The sequence below is a fragment of the Bos indicus x Bos taurus genome, chromosome 3, assembly GCF_003369695.1.
Source record: "Bos indicus x Bos taurus breed Angus x Brahman F1 hybrid chromosome 3, Bos_hybrid_MaternalHap_v2.0, whole genome shotgun sequence".
Lineage (NCBI taxonomy): Eukaryota > Metazoa > Chordata > Mammalia > Artiodactyla > Bovidae > Bos > Bos indicus x Bos taurus.
This window is the reverse complement of record NC_040078.1, coordinates 50,082,419-50,098,815: the sequence shown is the minus strand read 5'-3', so window position 1 is coordinate 50,098,815 and position 16,397 is coordinate 50,082,419. Positions and strand designations below refer to the sequence as shown.

General features: G+C 37.8%; 1 protein-coding gene across 6 annotated transcripts in view; it reads left to right on the top strand.

The window, feature by feature from the left end:
- FNBP1L (formin binding protein 1 like) overlaps positions 1 to 13,179 on the top strand; it is a 138,775-nt gene extending 125,596 nt beyond the window's left edge. For 2 of the 6 annotated variants that reach the window (XM_027536466.1, XM_027536471.1), the window contains 5 exons: positions 540 to 672; positions 1,065 to 1,159; positions 8,023 to 8,171; positions 9,493 to 9,651; positions 10,919 to 13,179. In XM_027536466.1, coding sequence (XP_027392267.1) covers positions 540 to 672; positions 1,065 to 1,159; positions 8,023 to 8,171; positions 9,493 to 9,651; positions 10,919 to 10,926 — 544 coding nt within the window. In that variant the 3' untranslated portion in view covers positions 10,927 to 13,179. Of the gene's footprint in view, positions 1 to 539; positions 673 to 1,064; positions 1,160 to 8,022; positions 8,172 to 9,492 lie in introns of all 6 variants that reach the window. The other 4 variants (XM_027536468.1, XM_027536472.1, XM_027536467.1 and 1 more) reach the window with 3 other exon arrangements.
- The last annotated feature ends 3,218 nt before the right edge of the window (positions 13,180 to 16,397 follow it).

The window sequence follows — 16,397 nt, the reverse complement described above, 5'->3', positions numbered from 1 at the left end:
TTAGTAATGTCAGATGTTAAGAGTCCAGAGGAGCTAATTGAGGCATAATTTACAGTGGTAAGATTGGAGAAGTGAAGAGGATGAGTGATGTGAACTTAGAGAGAGGTGGTATAGATGGGTTGGGAGGATGACAGTGCTCTGAAGTAAGGTAAGGAACACCAGTGGAATAATGTGTCTGGATGGGGGCATGTAGTGACTTTGATTTGGGACATGATGAGTTTAAGAACATTGGGGAATATTCTTCCAGCCCTTGATTAAATCTATATAATCTCATTTAGGAAGCAAGAAATGAGACATGAAATCTTTTTTGAAAAAATTATAAATGTTTTAAAAGACTGTCTCTATAAATTACTAATATTCAGTATGTACATGATCAACTTTGTGCAGATTATCTTTAATCAGGTAATGTTTGATTAAAGTTAAAGAACTAGGACTCTTAAGATTAGGCTGCATGTGAGTCCCCAGAATCAAATGAAACTCTTTTACCTGGAAACATGTGAAGTGAATGTTTAATTTTGTGGCTTCCTTCTCATTTTCAGAGAAGCACTCAACAAAATGAAAGATGTATATGAGAAGAATCCACAAATGGGGGACCCAGGGAGTTTGCAGCCTAAATTAGCAGAGACCATGAATAATATTGACCGCCTGCGAATGGAAATCCACAAGAATGAGGTAGATTTGTTGTTTAGCAGTTTTCAAAGATAAGTTCATTTTTACAAACTTCATTATGATAAATTGGTTCTTGATAGAATTATCCTCAAATATTTTCTTGTAGGGTTTATAATCTAAAAGTAAGGCATCATTATGATATAAAAATAAGGTATCATCTTTAGAATTAGCCCCTCATTGAAGTTTTTTTCTTATTTAAAACTTTATGTAAAACTAAATGTTTATACTATTTTTAATCAGCTGTAACACTGATCACTGACCAAATTGAAATAAAGATTTCCCTTGTCTAAGAATTACATAATAATAAAGGCTCAAATCACATTTTCAATGTAGAATATCTTATGAACTTTAAAATATACTTATTGAGCTCAGTTTTATTTGTTTTTCCCCCTAAGGCTTGGCTCTCTGAAGTTGAAGGCAAAACAGGTGGAAGAGGAGACAGAAGACATAGCAGTGACATAAATCATCTTGTAACACAGGGACGAGAAAGGTTATTTTTGCATTTTATTTGTATTTTTTTCTCCCCCAACCCCCAGACTTTTCTCTTTTGTCCTAAATTTTGGACAATTCTCTTTTTTCCTAATCTGATAAGTTTGGCTTTTAATAACTCAGTCTTTGAACCTAAATAATTCTCTGTTCTTTACATTAGCTACAGATGAATTATGATTTCTTATTTTGCTACTCATTTCTAGTTTGTAATGCATCTAAAAACAGAGGTAGGAACTTGGAAAATTCTGGGAGTTATAGTCTGGAGGCATGGGCTCCTCAAACCTAGGAAGAGTGCCTGAAAGTTTAGATGGAGTTGGGTAGCTTATACCAAAGAAAAATTTAACTGTCAAATTACTCAAAGTTTTGTAAATAAAATAAGTGTATATTGCTAGATTGGATCAGAGCTTCCAGAAGACATTTTACCAAGTTTCCATGTTTTCAGATCATTTGTGACATTTTCTCCCTTTGAATAATATTTCCACCACCCCATCCCCACCTTATAGTAAAATCCAACAAATTTGGACTCAGAGAAGAATTTGAGAGATCTAGTATCAATAATTGGTTTATATCTAATTACATTGTAATTTGAGCAAATTGAGTTTTTAAAACAATTTTACTGGCTTATAGTTGATTTATGGTATTAGTTTCAGATGTACAATAAAGTGATTCAGTTATACGTATAATCATTTTCAAATTCTTTTCTCATATAGGTTATCACAGAATATTGAGTAGAGTTCCCTATGCTATACAGTAGATCCTTGTTGGTTATCTATCTTATGTATAGTAGTGTTGTGTGTGTGTTAATCCTAAAATCCTGATTTATCCCTCCCCTTCACATTTAGCAAATTCATTTTTAGTGTTGAGTCTCAGTTTCCTAAAATATAAAATAAAGATGAAAATACCTGTCATTCAGGGTTATTGGTAATGAAGGAAATAATGTACACAAAGCACCTAACAGTAAGATACCTGGTAGCAGGATGTTAATTCCTCTTCCTCTCCCTTATCACTTTTTGAAAGAGTACATTTCCTTAAGAGATAGTACAATACGAGTTTTTGTTATTAAATGATAGGATACTGAAAGGGGAACTCCCCAGGTCAGTAGGTGCCCAATATGCTCCTGGAGATCAGTGGAGAAATAACTCCAGAAAGAATGAAGGGATGGAGCCAAAGCAAAAACAATACCTAGTTGTGGATGTGACTGGTGATAGAAGCAAGGTCTGATGCTGTAAAGAGCAATATTGCATAGGAACCTGGAATGTCAGGGCCATGAATCGAGGCAAATTGGAAGTGGTCAAACAAGAGATGGCAAGAGTGAATGTCGACATTCTAGGAATCAGTGAACTGAAATGGACTGGAATGGGTGAATTTAACTCAGATGACCATTATATCTACTACTGTGGGCAGGAATCCCTTAGAAGAAATGGAGTAGCCATCATGGTCAACAAAAGAGTCTGAAATGCAGTACTTGGATGCAATCTCAAAAACGACAGAATGATCTCTGTTCGTTTCCAAGGCAAACCATTCAATATCACGGTAATCCAAGCCTATGCCCCAACAAGTAACGCTGAAGAAGCTGAAATTGAATGGTTCTATGAAGACCTACAAGACCTTTTAGAACTAACACCCAAAAAAGATGTCCTTTCCATTATAGGGGACTGGAAGGCAAAAGTAGGAAGTCAAGAAACACCTGGAGTAACAGGCAAATTTGGCCTAGGAGTACGGAATGAAGCAGGGCAAAGGCTAATAGAGTTTTCCCAAGAGAACACACTGGTCATAGCAAATACCCTCTTCCAGCAACACAAGAGAAGACTCTACACATGGATATCACCAGATGGTTGACACTGAATTCAGATTGATTATATTTGTTGCAGCCAAAGATGGAGAAGCTCTATACAGTCAGCAAAAAAAGACTGGGAGCTGACTGTGGCTCATATCATGAACTCCTTACTGCCAAATTCAGACTTAAATTGAAGAAAGTGGGGAAAACCACTAGACCATTCAGGTATGACCTAAATCAAATCCCTTATGATTATACAGTGGAAGTGAGAAATAGATTTAAGAGACTAGATCAGATAGACAGAGTGCCTGATGAACTATGGACAGAGGTTCATGACACTGTTCAGGACAGGGATCAAGACCATCCCCATGGAAAAGAAATGCAAAAAAGCAAAATGGCTGTCTGCGGAGGCCTTACAAATAGCTGTGAAAAGAAGAGAAGCAAAAAGCAAAGGAGAAAAGGAAAGAAACAAGCATCTGAATGCAGAGTTCTAAAGAATAGTAAGAAGAGATAAGAAAGCCTTCCTCAGCGATCAGTGCAAAGAAATAGAGGAAAACAACAGAATGGGAAAGACTAGAGATCTCTTCAAGAAAATTAGAGATACCAAGGGAACATTTCATGCAAAGATGGGCTTGATAAAGGACAGAAATGGTATGGACCTTAACAGAAGCAGAAGATATTAAGAAGAGGTGGCAAGAATACACAGAAGAACTGTACAAAAAAGATCTTCATGACCCAGATAATCACGATGGTGTGATCACTCACCTAGAGCCAGACATCCTGGAATGTCAAGTCAAGTGGGCCTTAGAAAGCATCACTACGAACAAAGGTGGTGGAGGTGATAGAATTCCAGTTGAGCTATTCCAAATCCTGAAAGATGATGCTGTGAAAGTGCTGCACTCAATATGCCAGCACATTTGGAAAACTCAGCAGTGGCCACAGGACTGGAAAAGGTCAGTTTTCATTCCAATCCCAAAAAAAGGCAATGCCAAAGAATGCTCAAACTACTGCACAATTGCACTCATCTCACACACTAGTAAAGTAATGCTCAAAATTCTCCAAGCCAGGCTTCAGCAATACGTGAACCGCAAACTTCTTTAGATGTTCAACCAAGTTTTAGAAAAGGCAGAGGCACCAGAGATCAAATTGCCAACACCTGCTGGATCATCGAAAAAGCAAGAGAGTTCCAGAAAAACATCTATTTCTGCTTTATTGACTATGCCAAAGCCTTTGACTGTGTGGATCACAATAAACTATGGAAAATTCTGAAAGAGATGGAAATACCAGACCACTTTACCTGCCTCTTGAGAAACCTATATGCAGGTCAGGAAGCAACAGTTAGAACTGGACATGGAACAACGGACTGGTTCCAAATAGGAAAAGGAGTACGTCAAGGCTGTATATTGTTACCCTGCTTATTTAACTTCTATGCAGAGTACATCATGAGAAACGCTGGGCTGGAAGAAGCACAAGCTGGAATCAAGATTGCCGGGAGAAATCTCAATAACCTCAGATATGCAGATGATGCCACCCTTATGGCAGAAAGTGAAGAGGAACTAAAGAGCCTCTTGATGAAAGTGAAAGAAGAGAGTGAAAAAGTTGGCTTAAAGCTCAACATTCAGAAAATGAAGATCATGGCATCTGGTCCCATCACTTCATGAGAAATAGATGAGGAAACAGTGGAAACAGTGTCAGACTTTATATTTTGGGGCTTCAAAATCACTACAGATGGTGATTGCAGCCATGAAATTAAAAGACGCTTACTCCTTGGAAGGAAAGTTATGACCAACCTAGATAGCATATTGAAAAGCAGAGACATTACTTTGCCAACAGAGGTCCATCTAGTCAAGGCTATGGTTTTTCCAGTGGTCATGTATGGATGTGAGAGTTGGACTGTGAAGAAGGCTGAGTGCTGAAGAATTGATGCTTTTGAACTGTGGTGTTGGAGAAGACTCTTGGGAGTCCCTTGGACTGCAAGGAGATCCAACCAGTCCATACTAAAGGAGATCAGTCCTGGGTGTTCATTGGAAGGACTGATGCTAAAGCTGAAACTCCAATACTTTGGCCACCTCATGCAAAGAGTTGACTCATTGGAAAAGACCCTGATGCTGGGAGGGATTGGAGGCAGGAGGAGAAGGGGACGACAGAGGATGAGATGGCTGGATGGCCTCTCTGACTCGATGGACGTGAGTCTGAGTGAATTCTGGGAGTTGGTGATGGACAGGGAGGCCTTGAGTGCTGTGATTCATGGGGTCACAAAGAGTCGGACACAACTGAGCGACTGAACTGAACTGAGATTAAAATAATCTAATCTCTGTGGTTTGTGTTATTAAGAATGTAGCTTCCAGACATACTGAAAATACTGCAAAATCTAATCAGGCAAATTTTACTATTATTAAAATCTCATTCAGTCATCTGATTATTTGGCAAAATTAACATTTTTCTCTTTTGAAGTAAAAATTTACCAAAAAATTGTCTTTGTCTTGCCTGCTCTCTTGGATTTTCTTAGTTACTAACTTTCCTGTTAATGTGGTTAGTTGGAAATCAATTTTCCTAGGAGTCTTTTGATTTTCAGTGACAGGATGAGTCTTCTACCCATACTGACTTAAACAGAAACGGGATTGTATTGACTGACTTTAGGGAGAGCTTGATCTAGGAACTCAGATGATATCTTCAGTTTTCCATTTCTTCCTCACAGTTCTGTCTTCCACTGTGTTAACTTCATTTTAAGGCTCTATATCAGTTCAGTTCAGTCACTCAGTCGTGTCCAACTCGTTGCAACCCATGAACCGCAGCATGCCAGGCCTCCCTGTCCATCACCAACTCCCGGAATTTACCCAAACCTATGTCCATTGAGTCAGTGATGCCATCCAACCATCTCATCCTCTGTCGTCCCCTTCTCCTCCTGCCTTCAATCTTTCCTAGCACCAGGGTTTTTTCAAACGAGTCAATCTTCGCATCAAGTGGCCAAAGTATTGGAATTTCAGCTTCAACATCAGTCCTTCCAATGAACACCCATGACTGATCTCCTTTAGTTTGGAGTGGTTGGATCTCCTTGAAGTCCAAAGGGCTCTCAAGAGTCTTCTCCAACACCACAGTTCAAAAGCATCAATTCTCAGTGCTAAGCTTTCTTTATAGTCTAACTTTCACATCCATACATGACCACTGGAAAAACCATAGCCTAGACTAGTGAACCTTTGTTGACAAAATAATGTCTCTGCTTTTTAATATGCTGTCTAGGTTGGTCATAACTTTCCTTCCAAGGAGTAAGCGTCTTTTAATTTCATGGCTGCAATCACCATCTGCAGTGATTTTGGAGCACAAAAAATAAAGTCAGCCACTGTTTCCACTGTTTCTCCATCTATTTGCTATGAAGTGGTGGGACTGGATGCCATGATCTTTGTTTTCTGAATGTTGAGCTTTAAGCCAACTTTTTCACTCTCCTCTTTCACTTTCATCAAGAGGTTCTTTAGTTCTTCACTTTCTGCCATAAGGGTGGTGTCATCTGCATATTTGACGTTATTGATATTTCTCCCAGCAGTCATGATTCCAGCTTGTGTTTCTTCCAGCCCAGCGTTTCTCATGATTCACTCTACATATAAGTTAAATAAGCAGGGTGACAATATACAGCTTTGACATATTCCTTTTCCTATTTGGAACCCGTCTGTTGTTGCATGTCCATTTCTAACTGTTGCTTCCTGACCTGCATATAGTTTTCTCAAGAGGCAGGTAAAGTGGTCTGGTATTTCCATCTCTTTCAGAATTTTCCATAGTTTATTGTGATCCACACAGTCAAAGGCTTTGGCATAGTCAATAAAGCAGAAATAGATGTTTTTCTGGAACTCTCTTGCTTTTTCGATGATCCAGCAGGTGTTGGCAATTTGATCTCTGGTTCGTCTGCCTTTTCTAAATCCAGCTTGTACATCAGAAGTTCACGGTTCACGTATTGCTGAAGCCTGGCTTGGAGAATTTTGAGCATTACTTTACTAGTGTGTGAAATGAGCACAATTGTGCGGTAGTTTGAGCATTCTTTGGCATTGCCTTTCTTTGGGATTGGAATGAAAACTGACCTTTTCCGGTCCTGTGGCCACTGCTGAGTTTTCCAAATTTGCTGGCATATTGAGTGCAGCACTTTCACAGCATCATCTTTCAGGATTTAAAATAGCTCAACTGGAATTCCATCACCTCCACTAGCTTTGTTCGTAGTGATGCTTTCTAAGGCCCATTTGACTTCACATTCCAGGATGTCTGGCTCTAGGTGAGTGATCACAACATCGTGATTATCTGGGTCATGAAGATCTTCTTTGTACAGTCTCTATATGGTGATCTTCTAAATCTGTAAGCTCATATTTCTCCAGGTTTGGGTCCAGTGATAAAGGAAGGGAGTTTCTCTTTCAGTAATCCCAAGCAAGAGTCTCTTATATCTTACTGAGTTACATGCCTACCTGTGGGCTATTCACTCTGGTCATGCAAGTTCTCTGCTAAGATGGATCTTCTGGAACCAGGGCAGAGCAAGTCTACCTGAAGCCTGTGAAGTGAACATGGGTCTGTGTGGGTCCTCTAAGAAATTTTAGTTTTCTTGCAAAAGCAGTGGGTGAATCCCTCCATCCCTCTTGAATCTGGGATGATAAAAACCAACTGTTCATGACACTTTTCCATTTTATCTCTGGACCCCGTGATAATGAGACATATTTACTAAGTACATGTTATATGCCTGCTGCTGCTGCTACTAAGTGACCTCAGTCGTGTCCGACTCTGTGTGACCCCATTGACCGCAGCCCACCAGGCTGCCCCGTCCCTGGGATTCTCCAGGCAAGAATACTGGAGTGGGTTGCCATTTCCTTCTCCAGTGCCTAGAACATTATTATCTTTAATTTTTTTAATTTCATAAAATCCAACAAAGAAGCATTTTGAATTGGAAGCCATGCAGACACACATATTTCAACATTTAAGAAAATAAAAGCTTAATTGGGAACTGTGTCATTGATTTTTGATTCTCTCAATTGATCTTGTGGAGATCAGTTTGTAGATAATATAAAAAGTTCCCATCTTTGTGATACCTGATGAGATATAATTTTGTTTTATAGTCCTGAGGGAAGTTACACTGATGATGCAAACCAAGAAGTTCGTGGACCACCCCAACAGCATGGCCACCACAGTGAGTTTGATGATGAGTTTGAAGATGATGATCCCTTGCCTGCTATTGGACACTGCAAAGCTATCTACCCTTTTGATGGTATGATTTTCTTAATGCATTGTATTTGATAAAATTGGTTCCTTAAAGTCTACATGTGTACTGAGTCCCTGTCCTTATAGCTAAATACAATCACTAGAAAATTATCCAGGCTCATTAGTGTGAATATTAACTACATTACAAATAGAGGTGTTCCTTCTATATATGACATTGAAAGAAAATTGCCTATGTTACCAGTATCCTAATAAAGATTATTGTTTAATTATCAACTTTGCCTGATAACAGAATTTCCCAAAGAGACCTTACTAATGTACTCTTCAAAGCTGAAGCTGCTTGAGCATATAGCTCAACCCAGGAAGTGGAAGGCTGGTAGATACCACTTCATGCTCTTCCTTGTAAGTTGCTATCATTGAGTGGCTGGTATAAGGCAAATGGCGTAGCTGACTGCACTACCATATCCTGAGTCTGTTGGCCATATTTTCAAATGTGGGAAGGAGAAAATGTAGCTTCTGAATGTGCCATCCTTCTCCTGTGATAGTTGGAGAACAAACTGTGAGGGAAGGAAGGTGTGGTCCTGTCACATGTTTTTAGTTACCCTTCTCTTTCTTGGACTTTGAAAAATTGTTTCCTTCATTTCACCAAGGAGCAGAGTAACACCTTCACAAAGAAGTCGGTATTAAAATGGTATATGATTTAAGGTCCTTCCCTACCCATCTATGGTTTTGGTTTTTAAATTGAGTAATTTTCAGTTATTCCTCACTCTGAGAAAATTGTGTTAAGTAAGATCTTGTTGTAATGTAGAGAGGAAGGGAAGAATTTAGCGTATGTTAAATAAAGATTCATTTGTGAAAATTGTTACTGTTAAGCAGCTTGGGAATGGCTAAGGGATTGGGATTTTGAAGGAGATTTGTGGTTTATGATTATGACCATTCTGCTTCTACAATTATATTCTTATTTCTTCCAGCCCTTTCACTGTCTTTTTACTCTTTTCTTGATCTAAACTTCATGAATTTTCTAGATAGCACTGCCACTCAAATTTGAGGAAGGAGTTAGAGTAATGAAATGAAGTTTGTGTACCCTGTCAAATCATACAATATTATTGTAGCTCAGATACTTCCTCTTTCACGGTGCTGCTGTTAATGCCAGCCTCACAGGGTTATTGTGCAGTTCAAACAAGATAAATATATGGAAGTGTTGGGCAAACTACAAAGCATCATGGAGTCGTTGGTAACGAGAGTCAGTGTGCTCATAGTTCTATTATATTGAAATCTAGCAGGGTTTCACATTGTTTTGTATTTGTAACTTTTATTCACAATTGTTGTTATGCTTAAATTATGATTGTGCTATGAAAACTCTCATTTAGGACATAATGAAGGCACTCTGGCAATGAAAGAAGGTGAAGTTCTGTACATTATTGAGGAGGACAAGGGTGATGGATGGACAAGAGCTCGGAGACAGAACGGTGAAGAAGGCTACGTTCCCACATCATACATAGATGTAACTCTAGAGAAAAACAGTAAAGGTGCAGTAACTTACATCTAAACTAATTGGCAACTTTGTAACACATATGACATAGGAATGATAACAAAATGAAAACACAGTCAGTGGGTGGGAAAACATAGGAAAGCTTAAACGGCATCCAAGATTTATTGTTCACTGTGAGCTGAGCGTAGGCTCGATCTTAGGGATGTGAACATTACCACAAGAAGCTATTCTTGTGACGCTTTACCATTTGAGTGATGTTGGTGTGAAGCTTAACTGATGCCTTTTGCTCTGTGTTCTGCTTAAGTCTGTGTGAAGGATTTATGTTTTTCTGCCGTATAAATCATAGAATTTGATCTACTGGGCAGGAATCCATAGATAGAAAGCTCCCTACCCCGTTACACTTTGCTTCAGGAAACAGTGATGGTAGTGAACTCAAGTAAAACTGCACTGAAATGCTTGCTGATGCCCAAAAGAGTGGTTTGGTATAGGAGTTTCAAATTGTAGCTACAGTTTCTAGGAAAAAGTAATAATAATTAGCTAATGGATAAAATACGGATGTAATCATTTTCGTTTTTGTCCCTGTTCTTAATTTTGGTTTCCTAAAGGAAGAAAACAGGCATGTAGCACATAATCTATTTTGTAGTAGGCTAATCAAGAGATGCAAAATAAATGGGCCTGGTCTTGCTCTTAAGTGAATAAAATGGCTTTCTTTTGAGACCCAAGGATATTTTCAGGTTTTCTAGTAATTTTCAGTAATGTACAAGCTTTCTTCTGAATTAATGCTTGTATTTTTCATCTTGAAATGTCTTTTGAGAAATGTCACTTTAGTGATACTAGCATTTAGCAATTATACATAGGAAAGTGGATTCTAAATAAACTAAGATAGAGGACATCTTGCATAGTGGGGAAGTACTGGCAAATTTTGCCTGAAAGAAAAAATGACTTTTTTTCACTAAATGGGTTGGAGGAATATATCTGTACTATCATGAAGGGCATTTCCTCATTTTAACTGAATTGTCAGTTATTAGGATAGTTTTTTTCCCAACTAATTTTAGTAAGCATTTGTGGGAAACACTGTACAGTCAAGATAGGCAGTGCTAGTTGTCTAGGGAAGTAAAGTGAAGAAGCAGTTAAGAGACTGGTCCTTAATTTTGCTCATGTTCCAGCATTTTTTGGTGTTTTTAATAGCTGACTATAAAATGATTTTAGAGGCATTTGGGATGGATGCTTTAAACTGGACATCCCTTTTGGTCTTACCAAAGGTCTTCAGTAATTGTTCTTTTCTTTTTCCTCCTGGACTGCAGGTTCCTGAAGAGGGTTTCTGAGGAAATGGGCAAGATGTTGAAGGAGGTTACATGCAGCTGCTTTTGGGGGGGGAGGTGTTAGAGTTGTCAGGCTCAGAGAGAGTGAGAGAAGCAAGTTGCATGAGTGCATGCAGACATGATTATTTTTTACTAACTTCATTAGCATTTCCATGTGTTGTTTTAAAAAATCATTGTAATACCAACCCTTAAATTTGTCATTTATAGTTATTCATATAAAGGAAAAAAAGCCAACAATGGCTAACCTTTTTTCCATCTGTTTTACTGATATTCAAATTAGAAAGAATGCAGAGCTCTTATTAAATTTGACTGTCGTAACAGGACTATCCGTCCCAGCTCTGTTTTAATTGGCTTTTAGACCCATTGTCTGTCAGAATCCTTGCCATTTGTCAGTGTCTGCCTGCGCCACCTCTGTGCTTGCTTAACATCCTGTTGCATGTCTAGAGTGATCGGGTTTAGATTTTTAGGCATGTTTTTATAATCCCTTGTTCTTGTCAAAGCCTTTGTTTTGTTTTACATTTGTAGTGCAAATCACTCTGTCAAACATCTCCAGCACTAATGTTTCCATCCTAGCATTTGTGTATGCTGCTATAATGTCCCCACTACAGAACATTCCAGTTTTGGCATTATGAAGAAGTAGTTTGTGAACCTGAAGTATTTATGATCAGAAAAAGAAAACATCTCTGCTCTAGCCTACAGCCCAGTTCAAAGAACTCTTTGAAACATGATCGATCTTCAGCCCCTCAGTCTGGGAAGAATCTATAGTCAGCAGTGAAATCCTGGCATAATAAACACAGAAGATACTCACCGCCTCAAGACAAAGGACTGTTGTCAGAAGTCAGCTGCTTCCATTCAAATGCTGCCTTAAACTAGAGTGCCTAAATCTGTTGATTGCCAACTCTACCACTACAGTATCCCACAAAGGGCTTCATGTGTCAGCTCAGTGCGACCTCCTTTAACTTGGCAGTGCTGCTGCAGCTGCCATACAACCTCCATAGGGGGCTTTTAGAGCTCTGCCACGTTTGATGGTGCATCTTCAAATTTACACATCAAACTAGAGACATGTCTGAGTCCATTTTACTTTACTCAGTGTTTTCAATAAGAAGTTTTATGGACCTTTCCCCTCATTGTCTTTTAATTTGGGGTTACCGTGTTCTCATTTAATTATTACAATGATAGTCTGTTTCCGAGTGATGATTTTATTTGAACTGGATAAAATATAGTGAAACTTTGTAATGATCTATGTGCACTTTTACTTGTAAAATGGGAGTTTCTGTATGTTTATACTTGTATATATAATTGTCATCAGTGCCCCTATTGCTCATGTTGTCCTGCCTTGCATTTGTGATTCTGTTAATGACTTGTATCTTAACTGATTTCTTAGTGGCATTTAATAGGGAGGTGGGTGGGGGAGGGGGGAATATTTGTTAACATGGAAGATTGATTAATTTGGTTCTTTACTGTTTCGAGGGAGGAAAGAAAACGTGAAATGGTCTATGTATTGTTGGATTTCAAGCAATATTTTAGAAGCTGTGTGACTGCTTTAATAGTTTTCCCCAGTGTTATTTGAATTGTACTACCAGTTATATTAATACTAAAGCTGAATGACAGTTGTGTGAAAGTGGATGCCTTCGTAAGATCAAGTACGCTCCTATTACACAGCTGACATATAGTGTATTACCTTTAAGGCTAGTAAACTATGAAGTTTTAGATTTTAAATCTCGTTACAGGGTTATTTATATAATGTGACATTATTCAGTACTGACAGACTACATAAAGTAGCTTTAAAATCCAGTGCTATTTTTATCTTCAAGGTTAGCAATGAAGAGGAAATGTGATCTGGCTGTGTTTGTCTTCTGTACAAAGCCTGAAGTGCTTGTGTTTTTTTGGCTAATAGCCACAGAGGGCAAAGTTTAAGGCTTTCTTGTGAGGACTAACTGTTCTTTACAAGCTACTGTTTGTTTTTCTTGCAGGATTTGCTTCCGTAGGAGGCAGGTTCCTTCATGTGGAATAGTGCAACCTGTATATGGATTATTACAATAAGGAAGACATTTGTACTTGCACAGTTTAAATCATTCTTAAATTTGAACATGTGAATTGTCCAAAAGAAATCTTTAATTTTTCAGTAATTTTTACTCCTTCTGTGCACATGTTGATTTCTTAATGTAAATGCTTTGTTTAAGATAGTGTTCTCTGTTGAGAATATTTTCATGGAATAAAATAATCTTTTCATGGTCCATTAAGGTGTATAGAATTCTCTCTTATTATCGCTATGTGAATTAAAGAGATGTATTGGTTTTGTTATTGAATGTGCTACACTCCAGGTAGTACAACTTAGATGGCTACATTCCATAAATGGCAACAAGTTTTGCAAAGCAGTTTTGAAAGTTATATTCTAGTTTTAGTTTCTCTCAAGCTTTCCTAAAGAAAAAAAAAAGTTAACTTTCTTTACAGTGAATAATACTTTGTATTTCTTAATCTTTGTTCTACAGTAGCTGTGTTAGACTTTTCCTTTTACACCATCTTATCCTCTGCATCCATAAGAACTGTCCCTGTACTACATAGCTTGATCTAGTCTCAGGCTGGTCAGCATTTCCCATGCTTCTGTCAGAGCGAGTGCCTGTGTCTTCATGGCATCTCAAAACATGGAAACAGAATGTTGGCCACAGTTAGTGTCACATCCATGATTTTAGGATGTCTTAATTTCAGAAGATTAACCTTTTTAAAAGGGCAAATACAAAACTATGATTAGTAAGTTCTAGAAACTATAAAAAGGAATGAAATTCAGAGTTGATCCTGAACAATGAGGGGCTGTAATTGTTGAGATGAAAATTTAGAGATCCATGCCAAGCTTGTAAGCAGGGACATACACAAAACAAAACATCAGGAAAACAACGCCTATCAGAATACTCAACAATGAAAAGGACTTTTACTATCTGAACCAAAATCAAGGAAGTCATATCCTACTTGGTAGGGAAAGATAACATCCTTATAGCAGTATTAAGGAAAGAGTAAAAGGAAAAGGATCTCCAGACTTATTGTAAAGGATAGATTTTCTTCGTGAAGAACGTATTAGTGCAAGTGAAAAAAATATTTTAAAACACCACCAAAACTACTTCAATGAGCTCATATACCTGGGATCAAATATTGGGTTGGCTAAAAGGTTTGTTTGTTTTTTCCCATAAGATGGCTCTAGCAGTGCTTAGTTTAACAATGTTGTTAGATTGTATTGTAACTGCTGCCATATCAGTGTGCGTTAGAAAAAAGAAAATTGGTGAATTTTTGTGTAGCCATTTTAATACTGAAGATGGAAGGAAAAAAAAGCAACAATTTAGGCATATTATGTTTGTTATTTCAAGAAGGGTAAAAACTCAAATACAAAAAAATGCAGTGTATAGAGAAGGTGCTGTAATTGATCAAATGTGTCAGGAGTGGTTTGTGTAGTTTTGTGCTGGAGATTTCTCTCTGGACAAAGTTCCATGGTCTGTTGGACCAGTTGAAGTTGATAGCAATCAAATCAAGAACATTATACCACACGGGAGATAGCCAACATCTCAAATCAAGTGTTGAAAATCACTTGCACCAGCGTGGTTATGTTCATCTCTTTGATGTTTGGGTTCCACATAAATTACGTGAAAAAAACCTTCCTGATCATGTTTCTGCGTGTGATTCTCTACTTAAACATAATGAAAATGTTTTTAAAATAGTGATGGGCAATGGAAAGTGGATGCTGTACAGTAATGTGGAATGGAAGAGATCACAGAGCAAGCAAAATGAACCACCACCAACCACACCAAAGGGTGGTCTTCTCCCAAGAAAGTGATGTGTGTATGGTGGAATTGGAGAGGAGGCCTCTATTATGAGCTCCTTCTGGAAAACCAGACAATTCATTCCAACAAGTCCTGTTCCCATTTATATCAACTGAAAGCAATCACTCAAAATTATCCACAGTTAGTCAAGAGAAAACCCATAATCTTTGATCAGGAGAACGTAAGACTGCATGTTTCTTTGATGACCAGGCAAAAACTGTTAACAGCTTGGCTGGAAAGTTCTGATTGATCCACCTTATTTACCAGACATCGTGACTTCCAATGTCCCATTTATTTCTGTCTTTACAAAATTCTCTTAATGGAAAAAATGAAAAAATTCCTTGGAAGACTGTAAAAGGCACCTGGAACAGTTCTTTGCTCAAAAAGATAAGGTTTGGGGGAAATGGAATTATGAAGTTGCCTGAAAAATGGCAGAAGGTAGTGGAACAAAATGGTGAATACGTTGTTCAATAAAGTTCTTAGTGAAAATGAAAAAATGTGTGTGTGTGTTTTGTTTTGTTTTGTTTTTTCTTAAAAACCAAAGGAACTTTTCGGCTAATCCAATATATTCCTGGGTATAATCACTGTCTGTAATCAAAGAAACTATAGACAATGTAAGAGATGCCAAAAGGTGGGGGATAAGAAAATATAAATTAAAACATTTTTTTAATTGATTTAAATGTGTTAATTTCTGTACAGCAAAGTGATTCAGTTATACAGACATATATATTTGTATGTTATATATATACAACACACACAGATTCTTTTAAAAATTCTTTTCCATTATGGTGTATCACATGATATTGAATATAGTAGGACCTTGTTGTTTGTCCATTCTACATTTACAAGTTTGGATCTGCTAATCCCAAACTCCCACTCCATCCCTCCCACCTCCCGTAGCAACCACAAGTCTGTTGTCTATGTGTCTTAAGTCTGTTTCTATATGTAGATAGGTTCATTTGAGTCATATTTTAGATTTAACAGAAAAGTGATATCACATGGTATTTGTCTTTCTGACTTAACTTGATAATGATGACAGTCTCTAGGTCCATCCATGTTCCTGCAGATGGTTCATTCTTTTTTACGGCCGAGTATTATTCTATTTGTGTATATGTGCTATATCTTTATTCCTCTGTTGATGACTATTTAGGTTGCTTCCATGTCTTGTCTATTGTGAACAGTGCTGCTATGGACATTGGGGTGGATATATCTTTTTGAATAATAGTTTTGTTTGGATATGTGCTCAGGAGTGGTATTGCTAGATCAAATGGCAATTCTAGTTTTTTGAGGAACTGCCATACTGTTCTCCATAGTGGCTGCACCAGTTTATGTTCCCACCAACAATGTAGGAGGGTTCCCTTTTCTCTCTACCCCTCCAGCATTTGTTGTTTCTAGATTTAAAAAAAAAATTACGACCATTCTGACAGGTGTGGGGTGGTACTTCATTGTAGTTTTGATTTGCATTTAATAATTACTTATGTTGAGCATTTTTTCATGTGCCAGTTGCCCATCTGAATGTCTTTGGAGAAGTGTCTAAGTCTTCTGCCCATTAAGAAATACAGATTTTGACGAGTAACTTCTGTGAACTTTGACAACTCTTAAAAGTACTGGATAATTTTTGTCAGCATTTAAGAGAAAATATAATGGGCACC